The sequence below is a fragment of the Lactuca sativa genome, chromosome 6 (genome assembly GCF_002870075.4).
Source record: "Lactuca sativa cultivar Salinas chromosome 6, Lsat_Salinas_v11, whole genome shotgun sequence".
Taxonomy (NCBI): Eukaryota; Viridiplantae; Streptophyta; class Magnoliopsida; order Asterales; family Asteraceae; genus Lactuca; species Lactuca sativa.
The window spans coordinates 84,118,169-84,131,464 of NC_056628.2; the positions used below are offsets into that span (position 1 = coordinate 84,118,169).

Sequence of the window (13,296 nt, forward strand, 5' to 3'; positions counted from 1 at the left end):
AAAGGTACTCCTACCATGGGTGCGGGTGGATGCATTGGCTGCCCTCTCTCTCCTCTTCCTCTCACGTTTCTTATCCTAGGTCGTGGTTGTGGTTGTTGTTATGGTTGTGTATCAGGTTTCTCATCACCTTCATTACCCTCATCATCTGAAGGTACTATTCCCCAATGCGACCCAAAGTTTCTGACAACCCGCATGGTCTCCAAATACCCCATGCCAAACTCATGCTCATCCACACAAGTCATGGAACGAGTAATATCAGGGACAACCAAATGATACGAGCGAGCCAAATGCGTAATTAATTGCCCTCCACAAATGGGGCTCCCCGGGCGAGAACTAGCTGTAGACCCGGCCAGAAAACGTGCCAGAAAATAAGGAATGTTGCAACACACTCTGGGCTGCAAGATACACCAGAAGAAGAATAAATTTTTTTGTTACTTTATCTCCATGCCTCCTATGATTGACGGAGAATGTGATGAAACGGTGGAGTAAGCGGTGGATAGGGGACCGAATACTACTCTCGGGAGACACTCCGGAATTAAAAATTCCGGATGCAATATTACGCCAGAAAGCATATCCAGTGACACCCTCCATGCATCTTCTAGCTGCCTCGCTCAAGAACATACCCAATTCGGGAGTCATTGCCTCTTTTTGATCATATAGACCAACTCTCCAAGCAAATTCAATGAGGCCGCACTCCCGATACTCACCCCCTAATCGGAACAACAAAGCTTGCGGCCAATGTGGGTCTTCGACAGTCTCCTGGAATGTCACTGTTGAGAAAAACTAAACAAAAAATTCCTTATACACCTACTCTTGGATTTGAAATAGGTTGAGCCAACTCGAGCAAGTGAAGGAATACCTATCTCCAATAAATATTTTTGTTAAAAACGGGGACAGCCTTTCCACAAGCCCGACTTCCCTCAACCGCGTCCAATTAATTGTAGGAGCAACTGCAATCTCTCGGTTGTAAAGCCACCCTAATTTTTTGTTCCATCGGGTGAAGATGTCGCGGGACATTGTCGTGGGAAAATTGTAAAACGGGTGTAAACCCGCAACTCCAAGAGGTGCCTCCCTTCTAGGACCCATTTTTGCAAAAACAAGCAACAAACACAGACAAAAGAAACAACCCACAAGTTTAGAAATAAATGAAACAGAAAACTGTTCAGCCCAGAATTCACATCATGAATTCCTAAGAATTCACGTCGTGAGTTCTTCACCGATGTCAAATTTTGTTCTGTTCCTGTACAAATCGACCAATACAATGCTGGGGGTTTACTCCTATGGTATTTTCCACCATAAATCGTCAACATTCCAAGGCTAATTCATGAATTCTAGGGCATATTTTATACATTTCAACTAACTAACAAACCCTAAACCTAAGTTCAACTTTTAGAGAAGAATTAAACTTAGTACTTAAGAACCATTACCTTAGATTGAAGTATTACGTAAGCACAAAGGAAAATAGAGGGGTTGTCGGCCAATATCGGACGGAGGGGACCAGCTGCCGTTTTCACTTCGTGAGGAATAAACAAATGGTAGGTCAAACTGATTCCTTATCCTTTAATCTGTGGTCCAGAATAATTTACAAATCACGTCGTGAATCCATAATGGTTCATGTTGTGAGTTTTGTCTGGACTTAAAATTGGGCCAAATAAATAAGAAGTAGGCTAAGTCATATATTGGGTCATTACTTGAAAGTGGGAAGGCTTAAAAATATAGTTCATATAGAATAATCATGCCCGTATTCCATCTAAATTCACGTCGTGAACCCATAATGGTTCACGTCGTGAGTCTTGTCTGATCATGAAATTTATGAATTTCTCCAATTTTAATCTCCAATTTTAATTTTGTAAGACATTCAATAAGTGTTACTACTTGATTTTAATGACTCCTTATGCAGATAATAATTTAGATGACATGATTGACTTCCTAAGAACTACAAGTATGCTAAAAACTAAAAAGAAAAAGAAAAAAATGCAAACCAAACTCCGGTTGCCTCTCGAGAAGCGCTTCTTTTTGAGGAGTCTTGAGCTGGAATCTGTGTCTCCTATGTTGAATCATCTGAAGAGTCCACCACTAGAATCTTTTGTTCCTTGAAACGCCACTTGTAAGCTTGAACTCGTCTTTTATACGCCTTTTTCGAATTTTCCTTCTTAGCCTTGACCTCGTCTCCATCAAGCTTGCGTTTGGTCCCTTTAGTCTCTATATTGTCTTCATACTTATACTCCATAGTATCCTTTTCTTCCTTTACCACTGGACTTGTCATTTTTGAAGTAACCTCCTCTTCATCACTCGTCATCTCATCATCTTCCTTGCTCACCCAAGAAGTTGGATTCGTGTAGGCAATGACTTCAACTAAAAATGGAATAGATGCTCTCGTTTTTGTTCTTTTAACTTGTTGAATTGTTTTGATTTCTTCTTCCATGAGCTTCTCTAATTCTTCAAGTTCATTTTCTTCATCAACGTTGAAAACCTCTTCTTGAGCATGATTCCCTTGAAAGCCATATTTTATCCCAAAAATTTCCTTTTCATCACCAACCCTCAATGTGAGCTTAGACTCCCGAATATCAATAAGAGCTCCAACAGTGTTTAGTAGCGGGCGACCAAGAATAATCGCTACATTGGGATCTTCTTTCATATGCAATACCACAAAGTCTATTGGAAAAATGAATTTCCTAATTTTTACTAAAATATCTTCCACATTGCGTCGGGGTTGCATTACTGAACGGTTCGCCATGTGAATAGTCACCTTTGTAGCCTTCAACTTTTGAATATTTAATTTTTTATTAAACAAGTAAGGCATCAAATTTATGCTAGCCCCAGAATCGGCTAAAGCATAAACCTTCATATTATTCTCGAACTCACATGGGAGAGTGAGTCGTCCAGGATCCCCCATCTTCTTAGGTATTTCCCCCAACACAGCTTTTGAGCTTTGCTCACTTAGGATGAACTTCAAATTCTCCTTTAATTGTTGACGAGTGTCTAATAAATATTGTAAGAACTTAGCATATTCTGGAATTATTGCAAGTGAATCAATAAAAGGAGTATTGATAGGAATACCCTTTAATTGCTTGATAAACTCCAGATGTTCTCTCTCTAGTGGACTGAGATTAGCTCTAGACGGGAATGGCAAAGGTGGTTCATAAGCTGGAACAGATACGGATTTCTTCTGTTCAGACTGAGCCCACGACGTGAGCATAGCGGGCTCACGACGTGAACTGGGTGTTCCAACAGATTCTTCAATTTCTAGCTTTTGCTTCTTTTGCTTTGGATCGGGCTGCTGTGGCTCCACTTGTAAGGCTTCTAGGAACTCAGAAATCGCCTCTTCTTCAATATCTATGGCTATTACGTGAGATTGGGTTTTGTTTTCAGGATTTTTCGGAATATCTTCTCATTAACCAAAGTGGTAAGTTGATCAAGTTGTACTTCAAGCTTATTGAAGGAGGCCTCCTGATTCTTTATTAATGCTTGCTGATATATCATGTGACAACCCGAAGTTTGCTCCATCGCGGTAACCCGTTTCCGTCCATAAAATTCATCTTTTTCGAATTGTTTCCGTTTAAGTTTTAAATTAAGTCAGTATTTTTGAGACTTCCGTTATGACTTAATTGGTATACAAACACGTTAGAAACCCAAGAAAACATTCCAAATTATTATTTAGAAAAATTTAGTTTTGACCATATCGGGTTACGACAACTTTATCAGGTGCGACCATAAGCCTCGTTTAACGTCAGTATCGGATAGATTTCCTCCGGGCCACAAACTCAAGCATTATATAAAGGATGAGTGGACCTTCATTTAAAGACTTTTTCCCATCTCATAACTTTTTCTCACTACTCTCTCTCTAAAACTCAACTTTGATCCAAAATCATCCATTTCAAGCTCCATTGCTGTAATAAATCCATCCTAGCTTATAGTATAACATGTTTAGCTTTCAAATTCGTGTTCAAATCATGAAATAGGACCAAGAACTTGTGTTTACAGTCTAGTAAACTTCTCAAAACCGTGAACTCCTTTAAATGGGGTTTTGAAGCCCCAAAACCCCTCCAAATCATTTCTAGTGCTTAGTTAAGACCTTTGGACTTGCAGGAATGGACTTAGAGCACCAAAATCTTACCATTTAGGGGGTAAACTTGAGTTTACGGCCCAAGAACATGCTTGGACCATAAACCCTCATTCATGGACCATAAACATCATTTAATGTGTTAGTTTGCCCCTAAAAACCTCCAACAAGCTTCCATGAGAGTATAGAACCTTATAATCCTTCAAGAGATGCACCAAAACATAAACAAATGGGTGAAAATTGAGTTTACGGCCCAATAACATTCTTGGACCGTAAACACCTCTTCTTAGACCTTAAACTCCTCCAATGGGTGTTAAAGTGCCCTTAACACCATGTATGGCTTAGAAATGGGTCTAGAACTTAGCATGCTTAACCTTCAACCACCAAATTACATGAATCATGGACAAACATCAGTTTACTGCTGTAAACTCATGTCTTTAGGGTAGTAAACTCATCAAGAACATCTTCATAGACCGTAAACTACTTTTCCAAGGTCAATTCAAGTCCCAATCACTTCCTAAGACATGGAATCAACCCTAGAACCTTCCTTTGTGCATTGTAGTGACCTAGGACCACGAAAACACCTTAAGACATGGCATATAAGAGTTTACGGCCGTAAAATCATAGTTTACTACCGTAAACTCCTAAAATGGTCCTTAGGATGTTCAAATCTCATTCAAATGCATTGAAACCACGCCTAGCATCACCCCTCATGAGTTATAAGGCTATTTAGCAACCAAGAACACCCCCACCATGAGTTTACGGTCGAAAACTCATGGGGAGTGGGTCATTTGGACCGTAAACTCCTACAGGGTTTACTCTTGAAGAGTAAACTCCATATCCAAGCCATACTCGTCCATAGATGCTACCCGAGACACTCCAAACACTTGAATTGAAGTTTTTACGCATTTAGAAGTGTTTACTCTTATTTAATTAATAGAACCAGGTCTAATTAGATACAAGTTATGTATCTCTTCATATTACATAGGAACCTCGCGTGTTTCAAGCCCTGAACTGACATTTAGCATCCAACCGACACATCACTCGTCTGGTGAGTTCATACCCCTACGCCTTTTTCCATGTTTTTCAATGTTTTCAGGTCGGGAATACAAGGAAATGATAAATGTTTTCAAAACCTAAAACTGATGTACTTCTATAAATATCTGGCTAACTTTTAGATATGTTTAACCCTTATGTATTATGTAGAGCATAAGGGATGTTTATTTGAATATAAATACATGGATTTCAATTACAGTAAAGGAAACAATCAAATCAATCAAATTATTATGAGAATAATTTGGGATCTTTAATTCTTGTTTTACGAGCACAGATTTATGTAAAGTTAATAGATAAACTATGTCTGATTCAGTTTATCTATGTTTAATTTAGAGTATATTGCCAGATAATTCCATTGTATTTAGCTGTTTTCACTATATTATGTTTCATAACGTCTGAGAACACCGTGAATAATTTAATACTATCTTGTGAGATTCGTCATTATTAAACCCTTTGGGTTATCAGTAAATCCTCCCCGGAAGTGTATCCAGAGTCTCCTGGAGGGAGAGCGTGGAATTTGTGAATAGATCTATTCGGGACTGACAATCCCACACCTAAACTGCTAGCTACAGTTAGGCGGGCACGCCTGGGGTGACAAATTCTGGATATCGTCCGACGTCTGACGAAAGTCAAGGAGGTCTTGGTGTCGTATTAGCATGGTTACCCGACTCACAATACGTATTAATATATAAGTTTATTCACATATTTTATTTTCATATCTATCTTTGATTTATAGAATTTATATCTAGTACGGGATAATATTCCCATGGTCTTTATATCTAGTACGGGATGGTATTCCCATGGTTTTATATCTAGTACGGGATGGTAATCCCATGACTTTCAATCTATAGTTTTTGTGTATTAAAACTATCTTATATCTAGTGCGGGATGGTATTCCCATGGTTTTATATCTAGTACGGGACGGTAATCCCATGGCTTTCAATCTATAGTATTTTTTGTGTATTAAAACTCTCTTATATCTAGTACGGGATGGTATTCCCATGGTTTTCAATCAATATTTTTATGTATTAAAAATATCTACTGTTGTACTGGATGGTATTCCCAGTGGTTTTCAATATATAGTTTTATGTATTAAACTATACATTGTTGTATTTAACGGAAATTCAGAACTTTAACAAAACTATCTTTATAAGAAAATATGGGATTTTCTTCGATAACAACTTTTCAGAAAACTAAAGGAAATATGTTCATTTTCAGAAAACAAAACACTTATGAACTCACCAGCTTTATGCTGATTTTTAAACTGCTTGTATTCTCAGGTTCTCCTTAGATAGGTATCCAACGTTCTTTTGCAGAAGACGGAACTTATGGAAGTTACGTCTTACTTTTGTTTAATCTTATGTATCTACAAAACTTGTATTACTTTACTTTCAAACAAATGTAATGAATCTATGTAATGTAATGTTTTGCATTTACTATGCTTACTATGTACATTGGTTGCGATACTTCATGACGTCCTCCGCCCCGGAACGTTTCCGCCTTCGGTTTCGGGGTGTGACTTATCATCATTGCGTGATGATTCTTCATTATACTTCTTTGTTCTTCCATTGCAGCTTCAGTAGCATCATGTCTTTTTTCTGAAGCTTCCATGAATTTCATCAACATGGTCTCTAATTCTGATTTCTTCTCAACTAGTGGTTGCTCTCTTTGGTAGAATCCCCGTCCAGTTTGCCTAAATTTCTCTTCTTTTTGCTTCTTGTATTCTTCATAAGGCAGCCACTCCTTCTTTGGTTTTCTCAAATCTTCTTCATACTTGTCCCCACTCGAGTTACATACTTGAGCTTTCTTGCTTCCATATTCATCCATTTTGCAATCCTTTGTCAAGTGTGGGCCACTACATCTCTCGCAACCAACTCGAATTACATGAATTGATTGGTCCAATTGAGTCAATCTCCTATCCATAGTGCTAATCATTGCCATCACAACACCCATCTCTTCAGTTTGTGTACCTCCACTGCCTTTTATCCCATCACGCCCTGGGTTGTGATACTCACGAGAGTGCCTTGAAAACTCTTCAATCAGCTCCTTGGCCTGATTTAGGTTCTTCTTCGTTAGTGGTCCTTGCGAATCAAGGAGTTGTCTAGCCATAACATTCACCTCATCATAAAATATTAACATCTCTTGCTGAATATTGAGGTCATGTTGAGGATAATTCCTTAACAACCCCTTGTAGCGTTCCGAGGCCTCATATAATGACTCCCCCAGATTTTGCTCAAAGTTGGCAATTGCCTTCTTGAGTTTAGAGATTTTGGAGGGTGGACAAAACTGATCTAGAAATCTCTCACGTAATTGGGCCCATGTGGTGATTGTACCAGGTGGTAGTGCCTTCAACCAGTCTTTTGCTGCTCCCTTGAAAGTGACTGGTAGCATCCTTAGCAAAGCTGTCTCCCTGGGGATATTGGGAGTATTAAAAAAATCCGCAATATTGTTCACCCCGTCTAAGTGTTTGAAAGCATCCTCGTGATCCTTCTTGTAAAATGGGATATCCTTAAGTGCAATAAGGATATGTCCCTTCAACTCGAATGTGGCATTGGCAGGAACTGTAGGATGTACTAAAACCGACCCAACATCATCTCGAATGCATTTCTTGTAGTCCCCCATGGCCATCTCATCAATGTTCACCATTTCGTTCTCTAGCTCATTCTCGGGTTCACTTGTATGTAGTTCAAATTCAAGCTCGGTATCATATTCGGACTCGGCTTCGATGGGTATTTGATCTAAGTGTTCAAGCTTGCTCTTGTTCTTTAAAGATCAACTTGACTCCTCCGTTTTCTTCCCCGACTTCTTTGAGAACACTGATTTGAATACTTGTAAAGGTGTCTTCTTTGGTGGCTGATCTTCTTTCACGCTCTTATCCTTCTTTTTGTGAAGAGTAGACTTGGGATCTTCAAGTGGTGGTACCAAAGGTGTGTTATAACCTCTGGTCATGAACTCCTAAAATGAGACAAAAAAGATAAAACGTAAAACTGAACTAATAAAAATGAACTGAAATAAACAAAACTAAGGACTTCAGTTCTCACGTCGTGAATCTTAACAGTTCACGTCAAGATTCCTGTAATCCAGAAAAAAATAAAACAGAAAAGTAACTTCTTGCAGGTTTGATCCTACAAAAAGGATCGATTAAATTAAAGCAAACAAACTAATAAACTAAGCCGCTCCCCGACAACGGCGCCAAAAACTTGATGTGCACGGAAGTACCCACTAATTTTAATATTTATAACCTAACAAAATTAGACTAACTATGGACTCGTAGGCAATGTACCTAGTCAGATTACAATATAGCTTAGGTAAGTCGGGTGTCGATCACAGGAACGGTGTTATTAATTAATCTATTTACTACTAAATTAATCTAATAATTAACAAGCTAAAAAGGGGGTTTTTATCTGATTTTGCAAGATCAGACTAACTTAACTCAAATTCAATCAATAATTAAAAGACACTCTTATCTAGTTCGAATCCACTTCATCCTTATCGTTAGCTTATAATTATGTATTATTAAGTTGGTTATTATTATATTAGTAATTTAGGTCTAAATTTACCAATAGTTATTTAATTCATGTAAAACTATGTATGGTTACACACAATTAAACACAGAACCAATTTTGTTTATGAATATGCTATGTAAGATTTATCATGCAAACACAATTATGGTCATAATGTATGTTCTCTAGCACAACAAAGTTAATTACTTCAATTACTAGGTAAGATTTTGGTTGATCCTTGCTCTAGCAATTCAGTGTTCACTAATTTACTAGGTTATCAAGTTCATGCAGTTAATTGTCACTAAGCGACACATAACATGAATTTAAGGAACTAAAGCAACAACATTAGCATGCTAGGTAACAATAAATCAAACACAAGCAATTCACCAACTAAATAAATCCATATACAGTTATGTTATTCATAAATTTGAAGCTTCATCTAGCTAGATAAGAGTAGCTAGATTCAGCTGCTCATAGTAGCAAGTAACATGATAACACAATTCAAATAAGAAAACATGTTTATAAGTATCAAACAAGTAAACAAATTATGAACTTTTACTCCTTTGGTGTTGGAAACCCTTTTCCAAGACCTTTCTTTTGCTGTAAATCGTCTCCTGGAACCTCTTCCTTCAGCCAAAAGTCTTCCAAATCGTAATGGGCAAAGGTGTTTATAATATCTTCAAATTTACCGTTCACGTCGTGAGAATTTAAGTCTCACATCATGAACTCGAGGTAATTGTGATCGGCAAGGATTCCTTCACCCGGATGCTTATCTTCTAACTCTCTCTACTGACGTCGTAAACCATCAACTGCTCACGTCATGAGTACGTCTTTTGGGTGTTTTGTTTATTCTTCTTTTATTCAAGTCCCCCAAAGTTCCAAGCATTGTCACTTCTGGTCCGTTTCTTCTAAAATGCTTTATTCTGGTTGCAAATAACATTTTATCGTCATAAGTACCATAATTCTATGCAAACAACCAAAATATTAAATAAAATGTAGATCAATATTGCCTAAAATTATGTATAAATATGGCAATATCAGAAACTGTAAGCATGAAGCTTAGTGAGTTCCCCAAAACACCTCATACCATACATATTAACATACAATAGTCCATGCCCGACAAACCACAGACCCCGCCCAAAATCGAGCACGCTCGGAATAGATTTGTGCATAACAAAAGGGTAGGCCAAACCCCATCACATTCATCAGGCCCTTCCTGGCATCAGGACCCGCCCAACATTCATATAGATACATAAAACACATGCATGAATCAATAAGATAAATATCATAAAATATACTCATCAGGCCCCGCCTGGCATCGGACCGCGCTCGGTATAAAAATCACATACTACTCATGAAAGAGTCAAGTAGACAGCTAGCATCCTAATCATAATGAATCATGGGCCGACATTGGTTCCTTTGACTAGCCAAGCATAGTCTGGAGACTCACCTCAAACTGCTGAAAATCAGATAAATGCTAAGACCGCTGATCCGAAAAATCCCCGCGTACTCAATCAAATAAAACCCCAATTAATAACTAGGCCATAAACTGTAAATAGAAATCTAATTCAATTGTCCAATACAGTTAGGGTAAAAGACCATTTTACCCTTTCTTGATTTGGCCAAAAAACCGAGGCCCAACCTAATGGCACCTAAATCCCAATATGGCCCAACATGCTAAATGATACCCAAAGCCCATCATGGGCCCAAATCCAAGAAGGCTGAAAGCCTATCAATTGCACAAATTCAGAAAGACTAGTGCCCAACAAGGCCCAAAACCCTAATAGTCCAAATATGGCCCAAACACAAAAGTCATCAAAATTCAAAGGCTGCTAAGTACGCCTAGTGTACTCAGACTTATGCCCTGTGTACGCCACCTTTGGTCAGTATGCACTGCGTACAAGCTAGGTATAACCAACGTGCTCCACAACAAGCCAAAAATCGCCATTAAAGTGCTTAATTAGCTGAGCCACTATGTCTAATTCTCAAATCTGATCCTAAATGATGTCTTAACACGTAAAGTTGGCAACTTTACTCATTTTCACATCTTAATTTGACCCAATAGTCAATAAAACCCATAATAAGAACCCTAACTCATGCATGGTCCAATATAACCCACCAATATTGCATTTTTATGAACAAGGGACTACAAAAATGATAAGATCTAGCATATGTAGCTTCTTGAGTAGCTCGTACTCTCATGCATGACTTAAAGGACCATAGAAAGCATAAAGACAAGCCCTAACTAGATCTAACAAAATGAACCATCAAGTTAAGAGCTTTATACCTCCAACAGCTTTACAAGTTGGTGATGATTCTGGATCTACAAGTTTCAACCACAGCACTGCAACTTCCAAGAGTTCTTCATCCTTCAAGATTACCAAAACCCTCTTAAATATCATTTCCAAGCTCAAAACACACAAAAAGCAATTAGGGTTTCCTTCTCAGGGTTTGGGGTGTGGAGGCTAAAGATTAGAATGATTTCCATGAAGTTAAGGTGTTTAAATAGGGTCCAAGACCCAAAACTAGGGGTTTAGTATGTTTGACGTAAGCCTAGCATATAGGTTGTATGCTTAACATACATGGGTGATCCATCACGATCATCCGAGTCTCGTAGACTCTGCGTACTGCTTGTATGCCCAACGTACTTGGCTTAACCCTAAACCCTTGTAACTTCAAAAAGTCATAACTTCTTCATTCCATATCGTATTTCGACGTTCTTTATATCCACAGAAAGGTAATGAGAAACTCTATAATCCTATTAACTCTCCTTTCCTTAAAACCTTACGAAAATAAATCCAAAATTAATAAAATCCCATACCATCACTTTTCCGATATACCCTTGAGCTCCAAAACATAAACTTAACACTCGATACTCACAATATACATTATCCACCACCAAATGGGGCTAAACCTCTCATTCCCAAGGCCCAAGGCATTATGATACTTGATCCTCGGGTCACAGACCGGAATTATGAAATGACCCGAAACAAGGTGTTACAAATCTCCCACACTTAAATTAGATTTCATCCTCAATATCACTATTTTCTACCTTCCATGCATGCAAGACAACTAGATCGATACTACCACAACCTTGATATGTGCGGATAAGTCAAACCATACATCAAGCATCCTTCCAAAGTTATAATCGAACCTAGCCTTAGCAGGGCTCTCACATCTCGACGATGAACAGATCCTTACCCCACTAGCGCGCGCTAACCACTGAAGAACAACCATCACTATTCTGCCCGAAATATGAAATCCTATTACCTTGTCTGACTCCCTGATAGACAGACCATTTTGAATCATTGTTAATTCGACTCCACTTCGCAGTCCTAACTAAGCATAAATGATTCCAATCCCTGGACTATCTCGTTGTTTCCATTGGTAAATAGAATCCCTAACCATTCATTACTGCCAAAACACTCCACTCGATAAAAAGCATCTCTTAACACAAATCTCCAACATTAGCACCATCCTAGGCTCATCTTGCTGTCCAAAAATTACATTCATGTTGCAACCGAGACCTCCCTAGTGTCGTATTTACCTACCAATTAACTGATATACTGGATTTCTAACTGATAGTGGAGGTTGATAGCCTCACATAGTCGCACCACATGATTCCTGAATGAGGGTCTATCTGGCGAGAGCTATCCCTGCTTGCCTTCTATAATGGTCCCAACAACCCTCCTGATCCAACCAAGGATAACATAACTAACCATTATACCGATGAAACAATCCACCTTGCTATAATTGGACGCCACATGTCCAGCTGTAGTCGTATATTACAATTAGCCCTCCTACAGCCCACAACCTTCCTTAGTTCCACGAATGTTGTATCCTTCCCACAGTCTCACGACCTAATGTCACCACAAGGTTTCTACTAAAGGTCCAACTGATAATCGATACCCTAGCCTAACTATTACACAAATATCAACCGTTGACTAGAGATTCATCCCACTCTGAATGTAATCCAATACCACTCGCATCCTAATTTTCGTTGGGTCTTACCCATTCTATCACAACAAACAGGCCTCGCATATGGGTCTCACCCAGTCTGCACTATTGAATTGGCCTCACCCACGGGCCCCTCCCAATCGAGTGTTATACATGCCGAGTCTGTCCTCGAATCCAAAAATCCTCGTAACAACACAAAGAGAAGTCCCCCGATAATACTCTCCGCCTCAACCCAGGCTTGTGCTGATCCTCTTTCAGCCTAACAACCACTCTAACGATGGTCTACCTCATTACAGTGAATGGTACGAGTACATAGGAGACTTACAACACTTCCTCAATAGCCTATCATCCTTGTGTTTGCTATGGCTACCCCTCATTCTTACAATGCTTCCAAACCAGCATGGTCCCACCTATGGCCTTACCGGCCATCGACTATACCAACTGTAATCATCCTGAGTCGAAACTAGATCCGACTATACCCCAACCAGGTGTTTGGATTATACCTCAAAACTCAAAGCCTTAATCAGAAAAGAACAAGCAGAGAGGCCCTAACACGACCCTTAACATGTTCATGTCCTCATACCCACCATCCTTTGTGAACAGTCCTTTATACCTATCCTTTGTGAAAGATTTTGCCAGCTTGAGTTAATATTCCCATAAACTTGACGACTACTATTCTTACATCCATCATCACACCCATTCCTCTTTTCCTCGAAA

The 13,296-nt window shown here is 38.9% G+C and overlaps 1 protein-coding gene and 1 non-coding gene across 2 annotated transcripts; one reads left to right on the top strand and one right to left on the bottom strand.

Moving 5' to 3' along the window:
* Positions 1-2,047: 2,047 nt before the first annotated feature.
* On the bottom strand, positions 2,048-7,765 carry LOC111891227 (uncharacterized). Its single transcript, XM_023887293.1, has 4 exons — positions 6,894-7,765; positions 6,673-6,812; positions 2,843-3,387; positions 2,048-2,758 (listed from the first exon to the last, which is right to left on the bottom strand). The coding sequence occupies exons 1-4, from the start codon at positions 7,763-7,765 to the stop codon at positions 2,048-2,050; spliced, it is 2,268 nt and encodes a 755-aa protein (XP_023743061.1).
* LOC111891258 (small nucleolar RNA R71) lies at positions 7,275-7,381 on the top strand. Its single transcript, XR_002850125.1, has one exon. It is a non-coding gene; the product is annotated as a small nucleolar RNA R71 (small nucleolar RNA).
* Positions 7,766-13,296: the final 5,531 nt, after the last annotated feature.